At 33.9% G+C, this 19,536-nt stretch overlaps 1 protein-coding gene across 1 annotated transcript in view; it reads left to right on the top strand.

Annotated features, from left to right (window-relative positions):
* The window catches only part of ASPM (assembly factor for spindle microtubules), a 70,557-nt gene that overhangs the window by 26,139 nt on the left and 24,882 nt on the right, over nucleotides 1-19,536 (top strand). Inside the window, exons 11-17 of the mRNA XM_072733410.1 lie at nucleotides 1,558-1,703; nucleotides 1,794-1,879; nucleotides 2,319-2,537; nucleotides 3,920-4,127; nucleotides 4,238-4,380; nucleotides 4,487-4,615; nucleotides 10,180-10,374. Of these exons, the coding sequence (XP_072589511.1) occupies nucleotides 1,558-1,703; nucleotides 1,794-1,879; nucleotides 2,319-2,537; nucleotides 3,920-4,127; nucleotides 4,238-4,380; nucleotides 4,487-4,615; nucleotides 10,180-10,374 (1,126 nt within the window). The remainder of the gene's footprint in view (nucleotides 1-1,557; nucleotides 1,704-1,793; nucleotides 1,880-2,318; nucleotides 2,538-3,919; nucleotides 4,128-4,237; nucleotides 4,381-4,486; nucleotides 4,616-10,179; nucleotides 10,375-19,536) is intronic.

Genomic DNA, 19,536 nt, shown 5'->3' with positions numbered 1-19,536 from the left:
CACAGTATTTCTCAGTAACAAATTAGGATCCTCAGAATTGGTTTCTGTATGAGTCCAGTGAGTTTACGAGTTTCTGGAAGGTGTGGCCATGAGCATGGTACTGCAGTTGGGCTCTTCTGGATCTCAGCATTGGAGACATTTGCCTTGTTTCTAGGAAACTTCCCAATTTATATTACATTTGATATTTCTGAGGAAGGGATCTCTGGATCTTTAGAACTCCCCAGTTCTTCAAAAACAACATACATGTCACTTGTTTCCTTCTAAATTAAATTTCCTGTGAACATTCTTTTCTGATTATATATTCTCACAACAAGGTGTAATAGTCTTTTGAAACTTTAGCTGTCTCCCACCTGAGCAATTTCCATATAGGCTAGAGCATTTATTTGATGAAAATGTTTCACATGTTATTTTTATATATTTTTAATTTGTTCATTTCATGAATCCAAGCCACAACATCTGTTTTTCTAGCCAATAAGAATTCACGTTTTTAGACTTTCTCCATTTTCCAGAACAGGCAGTAATTGGTTTTATGTTCAATGCTGTTTTCCACAATGGAAGATTTACTTGAAAAAAGCAGTGTTGAATGATGATGCTTTTTAGTTGATCAGGAATTCTAACTAGTTAAGAGACTTGATTTTGTATACCAGATTTCTACTAATATTCCATGGGGGCTTGCTTTTTTCTGTAGAAATATTGATTATTATCTAGTACATAAAATACTAGTGACCTAGATGATGTTAGGGGTTTGAATTTAAGTTCTAGTATATGCCTTCTTAAGATAGGTCCTCAAATATTTTTACATTAATCTGGTATAGATATAACAGAATGGCTTTCAAATCTAATAAAACTCAAATGGCTTTCAAAACTAATAAAACGTTTTAGTTCATATTACTAGCTATGTGACTATAGGCAGTTTACTAAATTTCCCTGGGCTTTGGTTTCTTCATCTGCAAAAAAAAAAAAAAAAAAAAAAAAAAAAAAAGGATAATAATGCCTGATTGTAGGACTTGGTATGAGGATTAAAATAAGAAAAGAAAGCACTTGCTTAATGTGTAAAATACAGTAGTTCCTCCATAAAAATCCTCCTCCTTTCCTTTCCCTTTCTTTTTTCCTATAGAACTCTGTTGTTTTTTTCATGTGTGCATTTGTGTATGTATGTCTCTTTTCTTTTCTTACACTCTGTTCATAGACCTCAAACCCCAGGCTTAAAATGAGAAATGATTCTTATTTGCCAATTATGGAGCCACAGTTTTCAGTTCATTTTTTGGGCTCTTTCTCACCTAAAATCCTTTAAATTTGAAAGATTTATGTGAGTGATAACTGCATTTAAATAAACTTCATCTTGCATTTTGTTTTGTTTAAAGGAAAGTTAAGTATATTTCTTTACATGATAAAGACAATCATGCATTGACAGATTCTTAGCATCTCAGTGTGGAGAGGCTAAAGGCAGGATATTTATGATATTTTGAGGTCTGGGTTTGAGACCCACCGTTTGATGCAGGGAGCTTTTCATATGTGTTTTTACATGATAATGTCATCTTAAAATTCCCTTAATAGGCGGATCATGGAACTTCTCACACGGGACTGGAATCTCTCAAAGAAACTCAGGATGCCTGCAATAAGTCGTCTTCAGAAGATGCACAATGTTGACATTGTTCTTCAAATACTTAGATCACAAGGAATTCAATTAAATGATGAACATGGTAAAAATTGAGTAAAGATAGAACATTTTCTTCTCACCAAAAATTGATATGTAGATATATTGTGCTAACAGACTGTCTTTTCATTTATAGGAAATGCAATCCTATCTAAGGATATTGTGGATAGACACAGAGAAAAAACTCTTGCATTACTTTGGAAAATAGCATTTGCTTTTCAGGTATTGTACATTTGGTAAATTTTATACTTTTTATCAAGTTTTAATATTGATTTATAAAAGCATTTTTCATCAAATAGACTGTTACTGGGATTTATTTTGTTCTGGGAACTGGGACAATTGCTTTATATATATTTCAAATTACTCTTCACAATACCCCTGTAAGGAAGGTGTTATCACTGCTTCGTAGGTAAAAAAACTGAAGCTAGAAGTTAAAGCATTGATAGGAAGTAGAAATGAGATTAGAACCCAGGCTTGTGTGTCCCATAGTTTTACACATGACACACTATACATTAACCACTACGTATTCCATCACTTCCACATAAACTATGTTTGCCTTTAAAAAAAAAAAAAAAAAAAAAAAGACAACAACTAACTTCTGTGGGTTAAAAATGATACTTGAAAAACATAAATACATGTAGCCTTTTTTTGTGTGTTTCAGGTGGATATTTCCCTTAATTTAGATCAGTTAAAAGAAGAAATTGACTTTTTAAAACACACACAGAGTATGAAGAAAATGTCTGCACAATCATGCCATTCTGATGTTATTACCAATAAGAAAAAAGACAACAGAAATAGTGGTTCCTTTGAACAATATAGTGAAAGCATAAAGCTGTTGATGGAGTGGGTAAATGCTGTTTGTGCTTTCTATAATAAAAAAGTAAGTGTTTTTGTTTTAGCTTCAGTATCTTTAAGTACCTTTTGGTTAAAGCCAGAATTTACTCACAAAATATTTTATTGTGTTTTTAAAATAATGTAGTTTATATATAAGCAAACTTTTCTGCAAATGAGTGAGGATGTTTTCACATACTGTATTTTATCTTAGCTGTCACCAATTGTATAATGCATGATTTTTTTATGTATTACTAAGAAAATATACCTTAATCAGGAGTCTCAATAGGAGACATTTACACACTAAAAAAAAAAAAAAAAAAAAAGGAGACATTTACACAGAACGGGCACCTAAAGATCACACCCTTATTTTAAAGGTAGATACAAATAAACCCAGCATGCAGAAGGGGACAGTAGAGAACCTGACCACGGGGTATAAGAAGGAGGAAAAAACTCTGAGTTGAGTGTTTTGTAACCATTTGTTATATTGATACTGTATTTTTATATGAAGTATACCTTTAAATGAAAATATGTGAAAATGAATAAAATATCTGGTCTGGGGCAGCCCAGGTGGCTCAGCGGTTTAGTGCCTTCAGCCCAGGGCCGGATCCTGGAGACCCAGGATGAAGTCCCACGTCGGGCTCCCTGCATGGAGCCTGCTTCTCCTTCTACCTGTGTCTGTGTTTCTGCCTCTTTCAGTGTGCGTGTGTGTGTGTATGTGTGTGTGTGTGTGTGTGTGTCATGAATAAATAAAATCTTTAAAAAAAATCTGGTCTGGAATATGAAGTCAGAAAAATGATACAGAGTACATGTTACTAAATATAATAAACTGTTATACCTTGAACAATATGATTAGTAGAAAACATTGTCAGATATATAGACAATCTTCTACATTTTAACTAAATACCAGTGAGCCACTGAAGGGTCTAGGGGAGAATGTGTTTTCATACCTTTCTCTTAACTTCTGATGTTACCGGCAATCCTTGGCATTTCTTGGCTTGTAGACACCTTACTCTAGTTTCTGCCTCGGTCCTCACATAGCATCTTCCTGTATATCTGTCTCTGTGTCTCTCTTCATATAAGGATAGGATACCAGACATATTTGGATTAAGAATCCACTGTACCCACTATGACTTCATCTTAACAGATTAAATCTGCAATAACAATATATTCAAATACTGTGATATTCTGAGGTTCTAGGTAGGACATGAAATTTTTGAGGGACCCTATTTCTCCTAGCACAATAATCAAATTCTATTTTTGACATAGTATTTTATAATTGATAATTTGGCTATAAATATGGTATTATCCTAGGTGCTATCACCTAATGTGATTTTCTTAGCTACTAAGAGGAAATACAGACTATAAAACCATTAATATCTATATTACTATCTAAATACAGCTAATTAATTATCTGTTATTTCCAATTAGGTGGAGAATTTTACAGTGTCTTTCTCAGATGGCCGTGTGTTATGTTACCTGATCCATCACTACCATCCTTACTATGTACCCTTTGATGCAATATGTCAGCGTACTACTCAAACCGTAGAATGCACGCAGACTGGTTCGGTGGTGTTAAATTCATCATCTGAATCTGATGGAAGCTCTCTGGATTTGTCTCTTAAAGCATTTGATCATGGTTAGCCCCTTTTGGCTGATGAACTTTTCAAGTTTTTCTCTGCCACATCAGATTTTTGACTAGAGCTATCTAATCTCTCTTTTTTTTTTTTTTTTTTATTTGCCTAGTAGAAAACACTTCAGAACTATACAAAGAACTTCTAGAAAATGAAAAGAAAAACTTTCAGTTGGTTAGGTCTGCAGTTAGAGATCTTGGTGGAATACCTGCTATGATTAATCATTCAGACATGTCCAATACAATTCCTGACGAAAAGGTAAGCAAGAGTTTCTTAACTAATAATAAGAGTCTCAGAAGGTGACAGCAAGTTGCCTATTTTTCTCCATCAAACTTCTGTTTTCATCTCTTCTGTTTTCTCTTAGGTGGTTATCACTTATTTGTCATTTCTTTGCTCAAGGCTTTTGGATCTTTGTAAAGAAACAAGAGCTGCTAGACTTATACAGACAACTTGGAGAAAATACAAACTAAAAACAGATCTGAAACGCCATCAGGTACTCCCCCAAAATGAAAACACTACAATGTGAATTATACTTCACAAAATACCAGTTGATTGATTCTCGTTAATGATTTAATGATTTGTGAAGTTATTGCCATAATATTGACAATTGCATGTATTTTGAGTTGGGGATGGGCGTTTCTCCTGACTCTTGATGTTTCCTTCACTGGATATGTCAGTTTTCCAACCACTGTCCCCTGGTTTGCTCTAGGGGAGGTAAAATGACTTACCCCTTTATGAATTTGTGAAAGTAAACTGAGGATACCTGACTTAGCTTTTTTCTTCTTGGAATCTAACCCATCTCTGGGACCAGGAGTTTTCCATGAACTTTTTAAATCTTTTTTTTTTTTAATTTTTTAAATTTTTTTAATTTATTTATGATAGTCACAGAGAGAGAGAGAGAGGCAGAGACACAGGCAGAGGGAGAAGCAGGCTCCATGCACCAGGAGCCCGACGTGGGATTCGATCCCGGGTCTCCAGGATCGCGCCCTGGGCCAAAGGCAGGCGCCAAACCGCTGCGCCACCCAGGGATCCCCTTCCATGAACTTTTTATGCTGTATTCTGGGAGCCTTGATCTTGGTGCTGGAGTGCCCCTTGGGTCTGGGTGTCAGTATCTGATTTGTAGTTCAGTTAGCCAGCTCTTTTTGTCTCAAAACTTTTCCTTTGTATCCTTTATAAGTTTAAAAGTGGTAGTTTGGTTTCTGTTGTTTTATTTCTCAAAATGTTTGTGACTCTCTCTCTCTCTCTCTCTCTCACGAATAAATAAATAAAATCTTTAAAAAAAAAAAAAAGGGGGGGGGGGGATCCCTGGGTAGCTCAGCAGTTTTAGTGCCTGCCTTCCGCCCAGGGTGTGATCCTGGAGTCCTGGGATCAAGTCCCACGTCAGGCTCCCTACATGGAGCCTGCTTCTCCCTCTGCCTGTGTCTCTGCCTCTCTCTCTCTCTCTCTCTCTCTCATGAATAAATAAATAAAATCTTAAAAAAAAAAAAATGTTTGTGACCTGGGCACAGGGAGAGGTATGTTTGTATTATTTCCCTTTGTGACCCCTATAGTACAAAATTTTGCATTAATGTAAGCATTTCTTTTTAATTCTGAGAAAAATATAATTTTTAACCATCTCTAAAATGGTCTCCTTGCTCAAGTTGAACAAACTATTTTAATCTTTTTTTTTCTCTCTACTCTTCTCACTAATGATCCTATTCACTTATTTGGAAAAAAAAAAAATCAAACAGCCATACTTGATACATTTATTAGATATTTCAGAAATACTTTCCATCTGATATTGCTCCTCAATTTTGAGTTATGATGCATTTATAATAGAGTTCTTAATAACTATAAAATAGCTACATTTTGACAACTCTTGAACATACTATGTATTTTGTTATAGTTTATCAAACTCAGAAATAACACTAATTGAAATAATTTGCTCTTACCATACTCAAACTCTTGGTAGTAACTTTTGGGAAATAGGCAGTGGGCTTATATGTTTTTTTCTGCTACCAGACATTCTTTGTGCCTTCTTTTTGCCCCTTGTCAGAATCTACCTCCTTGCCCACATATCCCTTAGAGGGTAACTTTGTAGGAAAATTGCTTTAGGAGAGTTTTCAGCAAAGACTCTTTCTTGGTTGGTCTTCAGATTACTTCACTAATTCTGTTTATATGAAATTAGATGAGAGATTTAAAAGTCCCATGAAACAGGGATGCCTGGGTGGCTCAGCACCTGAGCATCTGCCTTTGGCTCAGGGTGTGATCCCGGGATCCAGAATCGAGTTTCCCATCAGGCTCCCCACGGGGAGCCAAAAAAAACTAGAAAACCTTTTAAAATAAATAAATCCCATGAAATGGATATTTATCAGAATGGGGGGGGGAGGGTGAATGAAATATCTTTCTTTTCTGCTCAGGATAGCCTTAATAAGATGTAAACTGTAAAGATTTCTTAGCTCTTTGCTGGTGAGATCTCTTTTCCAGATTTATTTATTTGGTCTAGGTAGTAGCAGTTTCCTTGTTTCTTAAAGACCACTGCTTTTCTCTTTTCTCCAGAGGACCATGCTCCCTCTCTTATACAATTAAACTAACATCCAGTGATGTCTTTTCATTTGCTATCTGGGACATTAAGCAATAGGTTCCCTATATATTCTCATAGAAATATTATAAGCTAATAAATATATAAATATTACCTTCAGATAGCTAATTTTTTAGGTGTTATATTTTACTTTCTTGTTATTGTTATAATTCATATAAACTATCCATGGAGAATAGACTGGCTCAAGTTCTTGTAGTGACAAGTGAAAATTGTCTAATGGCCCAATTACCTAACAAATGAAGCAAGATTATCCAAGGGTATTCCAACACATTCTACCTTTTAGTTCTCCCTGTCAAAGAGTAGGCATAAACTGTAAAGCAAAGTAAATCCCTGTATGTGGCCCATATACAAGGTAAAATAAAACAAGCTTGTGACACATTGGCTTAATGACATAGCATTAAAAATGTTGACGTGCAGTCTAATTTAGAGAAAAAAACGTGACTGTCAGCATTGGAACTTTTACCATCAGTTTATCTAAGTTTTCAAACAGTTACTAGTTTTTGTAATATGTTTGCCTCTTTGGATTTATCTACTTTCCACCTGTAGCTTCTTTAATGTCACATAAAATTGTTCCATTTTAGTTTACTTAAGATTGAGATGGTCTAAGTGTTAACTTACCTTAGCCTACTATAAGAATGCCCCTTGCCCCTAGAAATTTTTACTCAAATGCAATTTTTGACTCTTTTTTTTTTTTAACCTAAAGGGAAATGCTTTTTTTTTTTTTTTTTTTTTTTAAGATTTATTTATTTATTAGAGACACAGAGAGAAGCAGAGACATAGGCAAAGGGAGAAGCAGGCTCCTCTCAGGGAGTCCGATGCAGGACTTGTTCCTGGATCCTGGGATCATGCCCTGAGCCAAAGGCAGACTCTCAACCACTGAGCCACCCAAGCTTCTCAAATCTTCAGAAATTTTTTAACTTGCAAAACTAAAATTATGCTCCTTAAATAACTCTCCACTTCCTCCTCCCCCTAGCCCTGGTAACCACCATTGTACTTTCTATTTCTATAAATTTTACTATTTTAGATACCTCATATAAGTGAAATCATGCAATATTTGTCCTTTTATGACTGAATTATTTCATTTAGCTTACATCCTCAAGGTGCATCCATGTAGCATGTGGAAGAATTTCCTTCATTTTTAAGGCTGTATAATATTCTGTTGTATGCATAGATCACATTTAGTTTATCCATTCATCTTTTGGTTATTCCCACCCATGGGTTCATGTGAATAATGCTGCTATGATTATGTGTGTACCTCTTTGAGACCTTGCTTTAAGTTCTTTTGAATATATATCCAGAAGTGGGATTACTGGATCTATGGTAGTTTCATTTTTAAAATTTTTTAAGAAACTGCCATACTATTTTCCATATTGGTCACTATGCATTGCATTTTACAGTCTCACCAGTGATGCACAAGGTCTTCCTGCCAATACTCCTTAACCTTAATGAGATACCTCATTGTGGTTTTGATTTGCATTTCTCTGACAATTAGCATTGTTGAAAATCTTTTCATTTGTGTGTCATTTGTATGTCATCTTTGGAGAAATAGCTATTCCTTTGTCCATTTTTAGATCAGGCTATTTGATTGTTTTGTTGTTGAATTACAGGAGTTCTTTATACATTCTAGATAGGAGTCCCTTATTAGATATATGATTTACAAATTTTGTTTCTCATTCTATAGATTAAGTTTTCGCTCTGTTGATTCTGTCCTTTGCTGAACACATTTTTTAAAAATGTTGTTATCCCACTTGTCTGTTTGCTTTCTTTCGTTGCTTGTGCTTTTGGTGTTATCCGATAAATCATTGCTAAATATGAAGTTTTTCTCTATTTTCTATAAGTAGTTTTATAGTTTTGGGTCTGACATTTAGGACTTTAATCCATTTGGAATTTATGTATATGGTATAAGAAAAGGGCCTAACTTCTTTATCTTGTATGTGGATATCTACTTTTTCCAGCATCTTTTATTATAGAGACTCTTCTCATTGAAAGCTCTTGGCACCCTTGTCAACGATCTTTTATCCACAAAATGAGAGGTATTTCTGGGCTCTCTATTCTATGCCATTGGTCTGTATGCCTGTCTTTATGCTAGTACCACACTGATTATTGTACCTTTGAAATATGTTTTGAAATTGTGGATGGGGGGAGTGGTTTTAATTTGGATATCTGTAGCCTTAAAGGCCATAATGCTTCATAGGGGCACTGACAGTGATGTTCGATGGCTTAATCAACTTGGACATAATTTCTCAGCCCAGTTTTAGAATTGTCTAGTCTTTTTTCACTTAGAAGTGATCTAATATATGACTCACCATTTTGTAGTATTTGTTTCAATCTCTTAACTACATTTTTCCTTAGAGTGGCTGTGTGATCCCTTCCATAGTTGAATATGTTCCCATACTGTGCAGTTTTCATTCACAGATAACAACAACTGATTAGAACTAACTAATAATTAGCATCGATAGCTAATGTCTGTGTAGAACCCATCCTTGATGGTGAGCTGTCCCAGATAGCTACATAAAGCGTATCAAACATGCTTTAAAATTGTTCTTTCCACCAGAAGGAATAACTTATATTCTAGTGTCCAGTTCAGATAACTAAAATTATAAATCCTACCTTGGAGAGTATGACAAAGTGATTGCCCAGTTCAAATACTGCCTACCCTACCAGTGAATTGACAGTCTACTTGACTTCTCTCAGTTTCCCCATAGTCATAAAAGTGGTACCTGTTCATCTGTTCTTATGGTTGTGTAAGATTTAGATGAATTATTCATAAAGTGTTTATAATGGTGCCTGATGCCTAGTAAGTATTTAACCTATGTTGTTTTTCCTAGTAATTCATTATTAGAAGTGACAGACATGGAGATGGGTAGAATACTAGCCTATAGTTTTCCCAGGGCAGGTAGCTCCTCTTCGGTCAGCAGTCTCCATGCCACTTCTCATAACCCAATATTCTGTTGTCTTGAGTGTCTATGCCTTAAAACCATAATGTATTCTATGCTAAGAGGAAATATTTTACTGCTTCTCCCTTTTTGTTCATTCCTTTGTTCAAATTGTAACAAAGTAATGCTACCTTATATTGTAAGGCATTTTGTTTATTTTAGGGTCTCCTTTTTTCTTTTTTATTTCCCTGCATGGTCCACCCCTTTTTTCAAATTCAGGCATGAATTCTCTGGGCCATAATCTAAGAAACATACCATATTTAAATTGCCTTTATATTGATTATTAAGGACCTGTGATATATCAAACATGTCTGTGATCTTTTATTTTAGGATTATATTTCCTAGAAAATATGTATGCATGTCCACCAGCAGACCTTTTAACATTCCTAGAAGTATCTATACTCCAAAGATGAGCATATCTTAAGTCTCGGGATTGTTTTCTTTTCAGGATCAACTTGATTAATATTTAATAGATGACTTTCTTACAAACTTAAGTAACTAAGCCTTGTTTTATATTTGCTTTTTTTTTTTTTCTTTAAGGAGCAAGACAAAGCTGCAAGAATTATTCAATCAGCTATAATCAATTTCTTAACAAAACAGCGATTAAAAAAGGAGATCAGTGCAGCACTGGCCATTCAGAAATATTGGCGAAGATTCTTAGCACAAAGAAAATTATTAATGTTAAAAAAGGAAAAACTGGAAAAAGTTCAAAATGAATCAGCATCAGTTATTCAGGTATCGTATCCTGGTATATTGAATTTTAAAAGTTTTAATGTCATTTTTAAGGAAGAAAGTAAAATATGAAGTTTTCAATTATATATTAGACTTTCAATTTTTTTTGGTACTTGAACAAATACTTAATACCTTCCAACTACCTCCAAAACTCTTACTATGTTCAGCATAAGACTCAAACAAATTGAAATGCTTCCTTTGCTCTGAAGTCTAATTCTTTACCTCTTCTGTCTTCTTTATTTTATATTAGAGGTTTGTAATCTTCTGCTCCATGGTACATGCTGACATACTATACCATTTTACTTTGTATATCCACAAACTCTAACCAAGTTCTTTGTTTAATCTTTACTATATGCCCTGGAAACTTGTTTGGGATAAATGTGAACATTTTCCTCTATAGCCCACTTAGTTGCATGTAACAAAATATTACCTATAATCTACCCAGAATGCCTATGTTAGTTTTCTACTTAGCAAAAAAATTTTAACGTTATCTTACTTTGCATAGTAGACATATTCCTTCTATCTGTTTTTGATATTAAATTCCATTTTAATAACATCAGAGAGATGTACTATTTAAATTTACCATATGTAAATGTCATTGAAACTTCACCCCATAATTTTATCTATTTTATTAATTGAAAATTTTTGTGTCGGACTGCTACTATCAGTAAGTGAAGGATTCTGATTTAATAAATTATCTTTTTTGAACCTCTTTTAATATAAAATATTACACATAGAAAATTGCACAAACACAAATGTAGAGCCTGATAATTTTTCACCAAGTTAATACCCATGTAACCACCACCTATGTCAAGAAATAGAATATTGTCATCTTCTCAGCAGACATTTCTCAATCCATTAACTCCTTCACCCTCATCCATAACCATTACTCTAATATATGCCTTTTTTTCTGTACATCTTTAAACAGTATAATTTTGTCTTGTCTGTTTTTTGAATTTTACATAGATAGGTTCAAACAATGTGAATTCTTTTATTCTATTCTACATTATTAAATTTGTGAGATGTATTAGTGTTGAGTGTAACTGTGGTCTAACTTTCATTCTATAATATTCTGTAATATTCTGTATACTTATCTTTTCTATTGTTGATGAACATTTGGCTTCCCAGTTTTGATCTATTATAAGCAATGATCACTTCTATGAATATGCCTTTTGGTGTAAAATGTACACTCTGATATATACCTATGAGTACAATTGTTTGTTTTTTAGTGTGTATATTTCAGTTTTAGTAGATATTGCCAAAAAAATTGTAAAATAGTGATAGCACACACCATGCTGTTTATGAGCATTCATGTAACTCCATGTTCAGTTAAATACTTGGAAATTGTCTTTTTAATTTTAACTATTCTGATGGTTGTGAGGGTAGTATCTTGGAGTAGTTTTAATTTGCATTTTCTTGATAATGATATTGGACATGTTTTTAAATTGGAAATCTCTTGCTGTTAGTCTTTTTTTTTCTTTTTTCCATTTCAATTGTTTGCCTTCATGTAGATTTGCAAGAGATGTTGAACATTCTGGATTTTAGCCCTTTGTTGGATATGAGTGTTACAAATATCTTCATCTCAGACTGTGACTTACTGTTTTATGAAATGAAAATTGTATTATGGCTAGTGGTATTTTTGTGTACCATCTAAGGACTTTTTTCTTAACCCAAGGCCTTGAAGATATTCTTCTACATTATATTTTAAAAGCTTTAATGTAATGTCTTTCACACTTAAATCCCTCCTGATTTGTGTTAGGGACCTATTTTTTTTTTTTTAATAGTTGGATATCCAGTTGTTTCAGTAAATTGACTGAATTGACTGAAATCGTCCTTGACTCATTGCTGTGCACCTTTAGCATACATCAAATTTTCTTATATCTATGCTTCTGTTTCTAGAATTTTTTTCTGTATCACTGTTCTTTTTGTTTCATCTTTGGGTCTTGTACTTTAGCTTTACATGAAATCCAGATATCTAGTACATAAGTCCTCCTTTTGCTTTTTAAAGAAGTTTTTAACTATTTTAATTCTTCTACATTTGCATAACATTTTGAATCTAAAGTATAAAAGTGTTGGAATTTGAAATTTAATAGGTCAGTTTAGTTAGAATTGTTATCTTTAAATACTGAACATGGTATCTGGTACCTATTTATTTAGGTCTTGTTTAAGTATCTCCTAATGTGGTTTTATGATTTGATGCAAGAGGTCACAAGTATTTTTGTTTTTATGTATATAATATATTTTTTTAATTTAGATATTAAAAAATTTTAAATGAACATAATTAAATTTTTAAGTTTTAAATTAGCACTCAGTAAAATAGACTCTTTTTTGGTGTGCAGCTCCATAAACTAAATACATGTACATATTTATGTAATCACTACCTCAGTCAGGTTATAGAACAGTTCCTTCACCCAGAAAACTTCTGCATGCTATTTCTTTGTGGTCATTCCTCCTGCCACACTCAGCCCCAGGAGACCATAACTCCATTTTCTGTTACCATAGTTTTGCCTTTTTGAGAATGTCACGTACATGGAGCCACAGAGTATGTAACCTTTTGGGACTCACTTTTTTTCACTCAGCATAATACCTTTGAAGCTCTGCTAAGTTACATATATCAGTAGTTTGCTTTTATTGCTGAGTAGTGTGGAGTAGTGTGGAGGTTAATTTGATGAGACATTAACCGCTTGGGAGATATCTGTGTTGTTTCCAGTTTTGAGTCATTTCATTTCTTTAAATATTTATGATCAGGATTGCTGGGTCATTTGGTTAAGTATGTGTTTAACTTTATAAGATACTGGCAAACTGGGGATCCCTGGGTGGCTCAGCGGTTTAGCGCCTGCCTTTGGCCTGGGGCGTGATCCTGGAGTCCCGGGATCGAGTCCCGTGTTGGGCTCCCTGCGTGGAGCCTGCTTCTCCCTCTGCCTGCGTCTCTGCCTGTCTCTCCTATGTCTATCACCAAAGGATAAATAAAATCTTAAAAAAAAAAAAAAAAAAAAAAAAGATACTGGCAAACTGGTTTCTAGAGTGGCTGTACCATTTTCATTCCCACTCTAGTGCATAAGAGTTCTCATTGCTCCACATCTTCCAATGTTGTGATGTCAGTGTTTTTTAGCCATTCTGTTATATGTGTAGTGGTATCTAATCTTGGTTTTATTTTGCATTTCCCTAATCACTGATGATGTATATGTTTTCAAGTGCTTAATTGGCTTCAGGATTATCTTCTTTGTGAAGTGTCTGTTGAAATCTTTTGCTTATTGTTGTAATTGAATTGCTTATCTTACTGAGATTTAAAGTTCTTTCCATATCCTTTCCATATTCTTTGCCAGTGATTTGCAATTATTTTTTCCTAATCTATAGGCCTTTTCTAGGAAGTTTCTTCATCCCAATGTTGGTAAATGCTCTGTGTACTTAAAAAGAATGTACATTCTGTTGTTAATGGGTAGACTGTTCTGTAAATGTTAGATCTATTTGGTTGATGATGTTTAGGTCTTTTATATCTTGACTAATTTTCTCTTTGCCCTCTGAGTAAAAGAATAAACAATGTTCAGATCTCCCAACTGTAATAGGATATGTCTTTCTCCTTTCAGTTCTTTGTTTTATCATCATATATGTTGAAGCTCTGTTGTTAGGCACATGTACCCTTGAAATTGATGAGTTGGGTCTTTTATTATTATGTAATGTTGTTTTTTATCCCTTGTAGTTTTCTTTACTCCGAAGTCTACCTTGCTTGCTGTTAGTATAACCACCCCGACTTTCACTGGACTGTCAGCTGCAGGGTATATATTTTTTTTCCTTTTGCTTGTTAATTACTTATATGATTATATATGACGTGAAGTCTAAACAGTATTTAGTTTTTATGTTTTGAAAATCTCTGTCCCTTGATCAGTGGTTTAGACTATTTATATTTCAAGAATTTATTGATATATGTGAATTTAGCTGTATCATTTTACTGTTTCTGAATGTTTCCATTCTTTCGTTTTTCCCTTTCTGCTTTCTTGGCTTTTCAGTTCTTTGAACATTTGATAGTGTCACACTTTAGTCTGTTTTCTTTCTGACTATATCCCTTTGTACATGTTTTTTTGTTGTGTGTGATTGCGCTAGGAGTTACAGTGTATGTAACTTTTAATCCACTTAGAATTAATATTTTATTACTTTAAGTTGAATATAGAAAACTTACGACTATATAAGTCCCTTTGTGTCCTGTTGTCCACTTTTATGTTTAGTTGTCTTGTCACTGAATCTACATACAATTAAAATCACATCAAGGAGTGTTATGATTTTTGCTTTCGATCATAATAAGTATTTTAAACACATAAGAATAATCTATGCTGTTAATGCAGGCATTTATCATTTCTATTGCTGTGCTTTATTTTTTTGTATTACATTTTTTTACAATTTATAAACCAACAAGGATACATTATTATTAACTAAAGTCCATAGTTTACCTTAGGCTTCACTGTTTATGTGGTGTTGTTATGTGTGTTTGATCAAAATCCTATCCTGAAAATCCTCTGGACTCCACCTATTCATCCATCCCTTACTCCTCTTCACAATTCCGAGCAACTCATGATTTTTTTTATCGTCTCTGTAGTTTTGTTTTTTCCAAGAATGTCCTGTAGTTCAATTCCATCAGTATATATGCTCTTTTCAGATTGGTTTCTCTCTCTCAGCAATATGCATTTAAGTTGATTTTATGTCTTTTTTTTTTTTTGGTTTGATAACTTACATGTTTTTATTACTGAATAACATTCCATTATAGGATGTACCTCAGGACTTTTTTTTTTATCTATTGACCTATCAAAGGATATCTTGGTCGCTTCTGATTTGGGACAATTATGAATAAAGATGTTATAAACATCTGTGTACAGGTTTTTCTGTGGACATTGGTTTGCAGCTTCTTTGGGTATGTATCTTAGAGTGGGATTGCCTGATCATGTGATAAAACTAGGTTTATAAAAACAAAAAACAAAAGAACTAGGTTTGTGAGAAACTGTCAAACTGTCTTCCAAAGCATCTGTACCATTTTGCACTCCCACCAGCAGTGAATGAGAGTTCCTGTTGCTCCACGTCCTGGCCAGCATTTGGTGTTCAGTATTTTCGATTTTAGCCGTTCTAATATATATATATTGGCATCACATTGTTTCAGTTTGCAATTCCCTAAAATGCTGTATGATGTTGAGCATCTTTTCATATGCTTATTTGCCATCTGTATGTCTTCTTTGGTGATATGTTTGGATCTTTTGTTCATTTTTAAAATTCTTATTGTCCATTTTTTATTATTGAGTTTTAAGGGTTTTTGTATATTTGGATTCATACCCTTTATCAGATATGTATTTGGCCAATATTTTCTCCTAGTGTATGGCTTATCTTTTTGTTCTATTAACAGTTTTTCACAGAGAAGAATTTCTTTATTAAAGATTTTATTTATTTATTCATGAGACACAGAGAGACAGGCAGACACATAGGCAAAGAGAGAAGTAGGCTCCTTGCAAGGAGCCCGATGTGGGACTCGATCCTTGGACTCCAGGATCACGTCCTAGGCCAAAGACAGGCTCTCAACTGCTGAGTCACACCCCAGGTATCCCCACAGAGCATAATTTTTTAATTTTAATGATGCCTGACATCAACTTTTTTCTTTCTTGGATTATACTTTTGGCATTATATCTAAAAAGCCATTGCCAAAGTCACTTAGATGTTCTGTTGTTACTTCCTATATATTTTATGATTTTACATTTTATATTTAGATTTGTGATTGATTTTAGTTAATTTTTATGAAAGGTAAGAGTCAGTGTTTAGATTCATTCTTTTTCATATGGTTGCTGCTTATTCCAGAATAATTTTTTGAAAACAAACAAATTATCCTTTGTCTACTCAGTTGTTATCCCTTTGCCAAAGATCAATTGACTATGTTTTATGGGTATATTTCTGGGCTCCCAGTTCCATTCTAGTGATTTATTTGTTAGTTTGCCAATACCACACTGTCTCAATTACTATCATCTTAGAGTAAATTTTGAAGTTGGATGATGTTAGTCTTCCAGCTTTCTTCCTCTTTAATGTTTGCTGTTCTGGGTCTCCTGCCTCTCCAAATAAACCTTAGAATCAGTTTGCTGATATCCACAGGGTAATTAGGTGAGATTTTGATTGAGATTGCATTGAATTTATGGATTTAGGAAGAATTGACAGCACTGAGTCTTCTACCCATGAACATGATACATCTCTCCATTTATTTAGATCTTCTTTGATTTCTTCCATTACAGTTTTATAGTGTTCCTCCTACAGGTCCTTTGTATATTTAGATTTATTTTGAAGTATTTCTCTTTTTTGCTACTAATGTTAATGGTGCTATATCCTACAAATTTACTGTGATTGTTTATTAGTTCCAGGAGGGTTTTTTTTGTCATCTCTTTGGATTGTCTGCATAGATGATTGTGTTACCTGTGGACAAAGAAAGGTTTATTATTTTTGTCTCTTGTATACCTTTTATATCCTTTTCTTATTACATTAGCTGGGACTTCATTGAATAGGAGTGGTGAGAATACATCTTTGCATCATTCCAGATCTTAATGGAAGAGCATCTAGTTTCTCACTGATGAGTTTGTCATTAGTTGTAGATGTTTGACTACATGTTCTTTATCATATTGTGAAAGTTCCTCTCTATTCTTGGTTTGTTGAGATATTGCCTTTTGAATCATTTTTCTTTTTCAGCCTAGATAATTTGTATTGATCTTAAAGTATATTGATTCTTTTGTTTATCATCTGCTATTGAGCCATTCCAATGAGATTTGGTTTGGTTTTTTTCTTTTAATTTTGATAATTGTGTTTTTCAGTTCTAATATTTCCATTTGGTTCTTATACGTATGTGTCTTTGATGTTTTTACTGATACTTTCTATCCTTCCATTAGTTTCAATATTTGGAACATTTTTACATCTGCTGTTTTAAAGTCTTTGTTGAGTAATTCCAGTGTCTATTGGCATCGGTTGAGTGTCTTTTCCTACACAGGTTGAAATTGTACCTGTATTTTTTTATGCCAAGTATTTTTTAATTATATACTGAATATTTTAAACGCTATGAGAGATTTTTTGTTTGTTTAAATACTATGTGAATGTTGGTATTTTAGTTTCATGAAGTAATCTGCTTTGTTGGGCTCAGGCCACAAGTTCTTATCAGCCTTCTATTGGTATGGCTTCAACATCATTTCTTTTTTAAAGCATTTACAATGATATTCGTATCAATCACATGTGTGTATCAGCAAATGGCCAGTTTGGGATCTAGGCAGTGATGTGTTTCTTAATTCAGTACTCAAAGGCTAATCTGTTGTCAGACCCATGTGTACTCAGCTTAGTGGTAAACCTAAGAATTCATAACAAAAGGGATTGCTTTCCTGAGCTATCCCTTCTCTCCAATCCTCCTGGGACTCTCCAGGTGTTTTTAGGGCTGCCCTGTTTGGTTCTCTGGCCAGAAAGGTGGTAAACCTTTGATTACACTGGTGTGCTGTGTTCTTTCTGTGACTACCCATAGCCAAGAGCAAGCAGAGACTCTGTATCTTTAGTAAGAGAAAATACAAAATATGGCAAAAGTTATGGAGATAGGGAGAAATGAAGAATTGGGGTGATGAAAGCAATCTGCCACAGGTATCTTTGGTAGAGTAAAAATAATAAATACAAATAAAGTAGCACTTTATTTGGTTTAAAATCTAGGCCCCATACCAACTCTTGGTACTTGCTTGATAACTTTACAAAAAGTTTTACATCATAAGTTTTGTTTTCTTACATGAGAAAAGAATGCTAACTTATTGTGTTTTGTGAGAATTAAATAAGAAAATTATACATAATGCTCTTTAGTAAAAGCTATTTAAAGACAGCAGTGCTGCTAAAATAAATCTCTACTGCAAGGAGAGACAATGAACTTATCTTTCATGATCCATATCAACACTGATTAACGTTTCAGTAACAGAAACTGGTAGCAGTATTCAGAATAAATGATTATCAAAATGCAAAATGAGCTATCCATATTGAACCTTTAATGTATGAGTTTGAAGGTTTCACAAACGAACACCTAGGGGGGAAGAAAGAAAAAGAATGGCAACTACATCTCTGAACAAGTATTTGCTTTACTTTTCCCTACTTTTTTAAGGCAGCTTAATAAAATTTACATTTGCATCAAGCTTAAAGTTTTCTTTCTTTTTTAAAAAAAAGGAGATTTTATTTATTTATTCATGAGAGACACAGAGAGGCAGAGAGAGAAGCAGGCTTCCAGGAACCTGATTCAGGATTCAATCCCAGGACCCTGGGATCACAACCTGAGCCATAGGCAGATGCTCAAGCACTGAGCCACCCAGGTGCTTCAATCTTACAGTTTTCAAAGTTTTCAATTTTGCTTTAATACACTGAAATGTAGTTGGACAAATGTTCTGGTTACTTACACATCTCTTCATAGTAATGTGCCTTATTTCTCCTTATTTCTCATCAGCCTGAAGAGTAGGAACAAAACCACAAGGGACACGTAGTAAGGAATAGGCAATATCTGTTAGGAAAAACTTAGAGTGTTCCTAACTCTCTTCACCCTGGATAGGTGTGCTTGCTCGAGGCACCGTTGCATGACAATGGGTATAGTGCTATAGGAGACAGAAGTACCTAGCCCCTATACTGTTTTACTTATATGTAAGGGAAAGTAAGCTGTGATAGGGAATTCTCTCCCCACCTTTGCCCTAACAAAGGAGTTAGGGAATGTGAGTGGTATGGGAAGAAAGCAACCTTGGCTATTCAAGAGTTAACTATTTATCACTTCTCAAATCTTTAGAATTCTACTTTGTGTGTCTAATTAGGAATTACCATTCACTAATTCTTAATGAAAACAATGACTCAGAGCTTGCTTCTCAGATTCCTGTGTTTATATTATTGGACCTGTATAGGATCCCCCACATAAACAGTTTCCAATCATTACAAGATAGCTTAGAAGCCTTGATATTAAGGGGGAAATACAAAAATCCAAAGATATATTCATAGGAAATTTATACTTAGAATCAATAGACAACAGAATATTACTATAGCTTTATTTGGACTGTTTTCTTATATGTTATTCTAATAGAATATAAACTTGCTTCATATTTTTCCCTGGAATACAAATGCAATATAAATACCACTAGGTTTGAGACAAGGATTTCT

The sequence above is a fragment of the Vulpes vulpes genome, chromosome 13, assembly GCF_048418805.1.
Source record: "Vulpes vulpes isolate BD-2025 chromosome 13, VulVul3, whole genome shotgun sequence".
Taxonomy (NCBI): domain Eukaryota; kingdom Metazoa; phylum Chordata; class Mammalia; order Carnivora; family Canidae; genus Vulpes; species Vulpes vulpes.
Note: the sequence above shows the minus strand (reverse complement) of the source record. Positions and strands in the feature narration are given on the sequence as shown.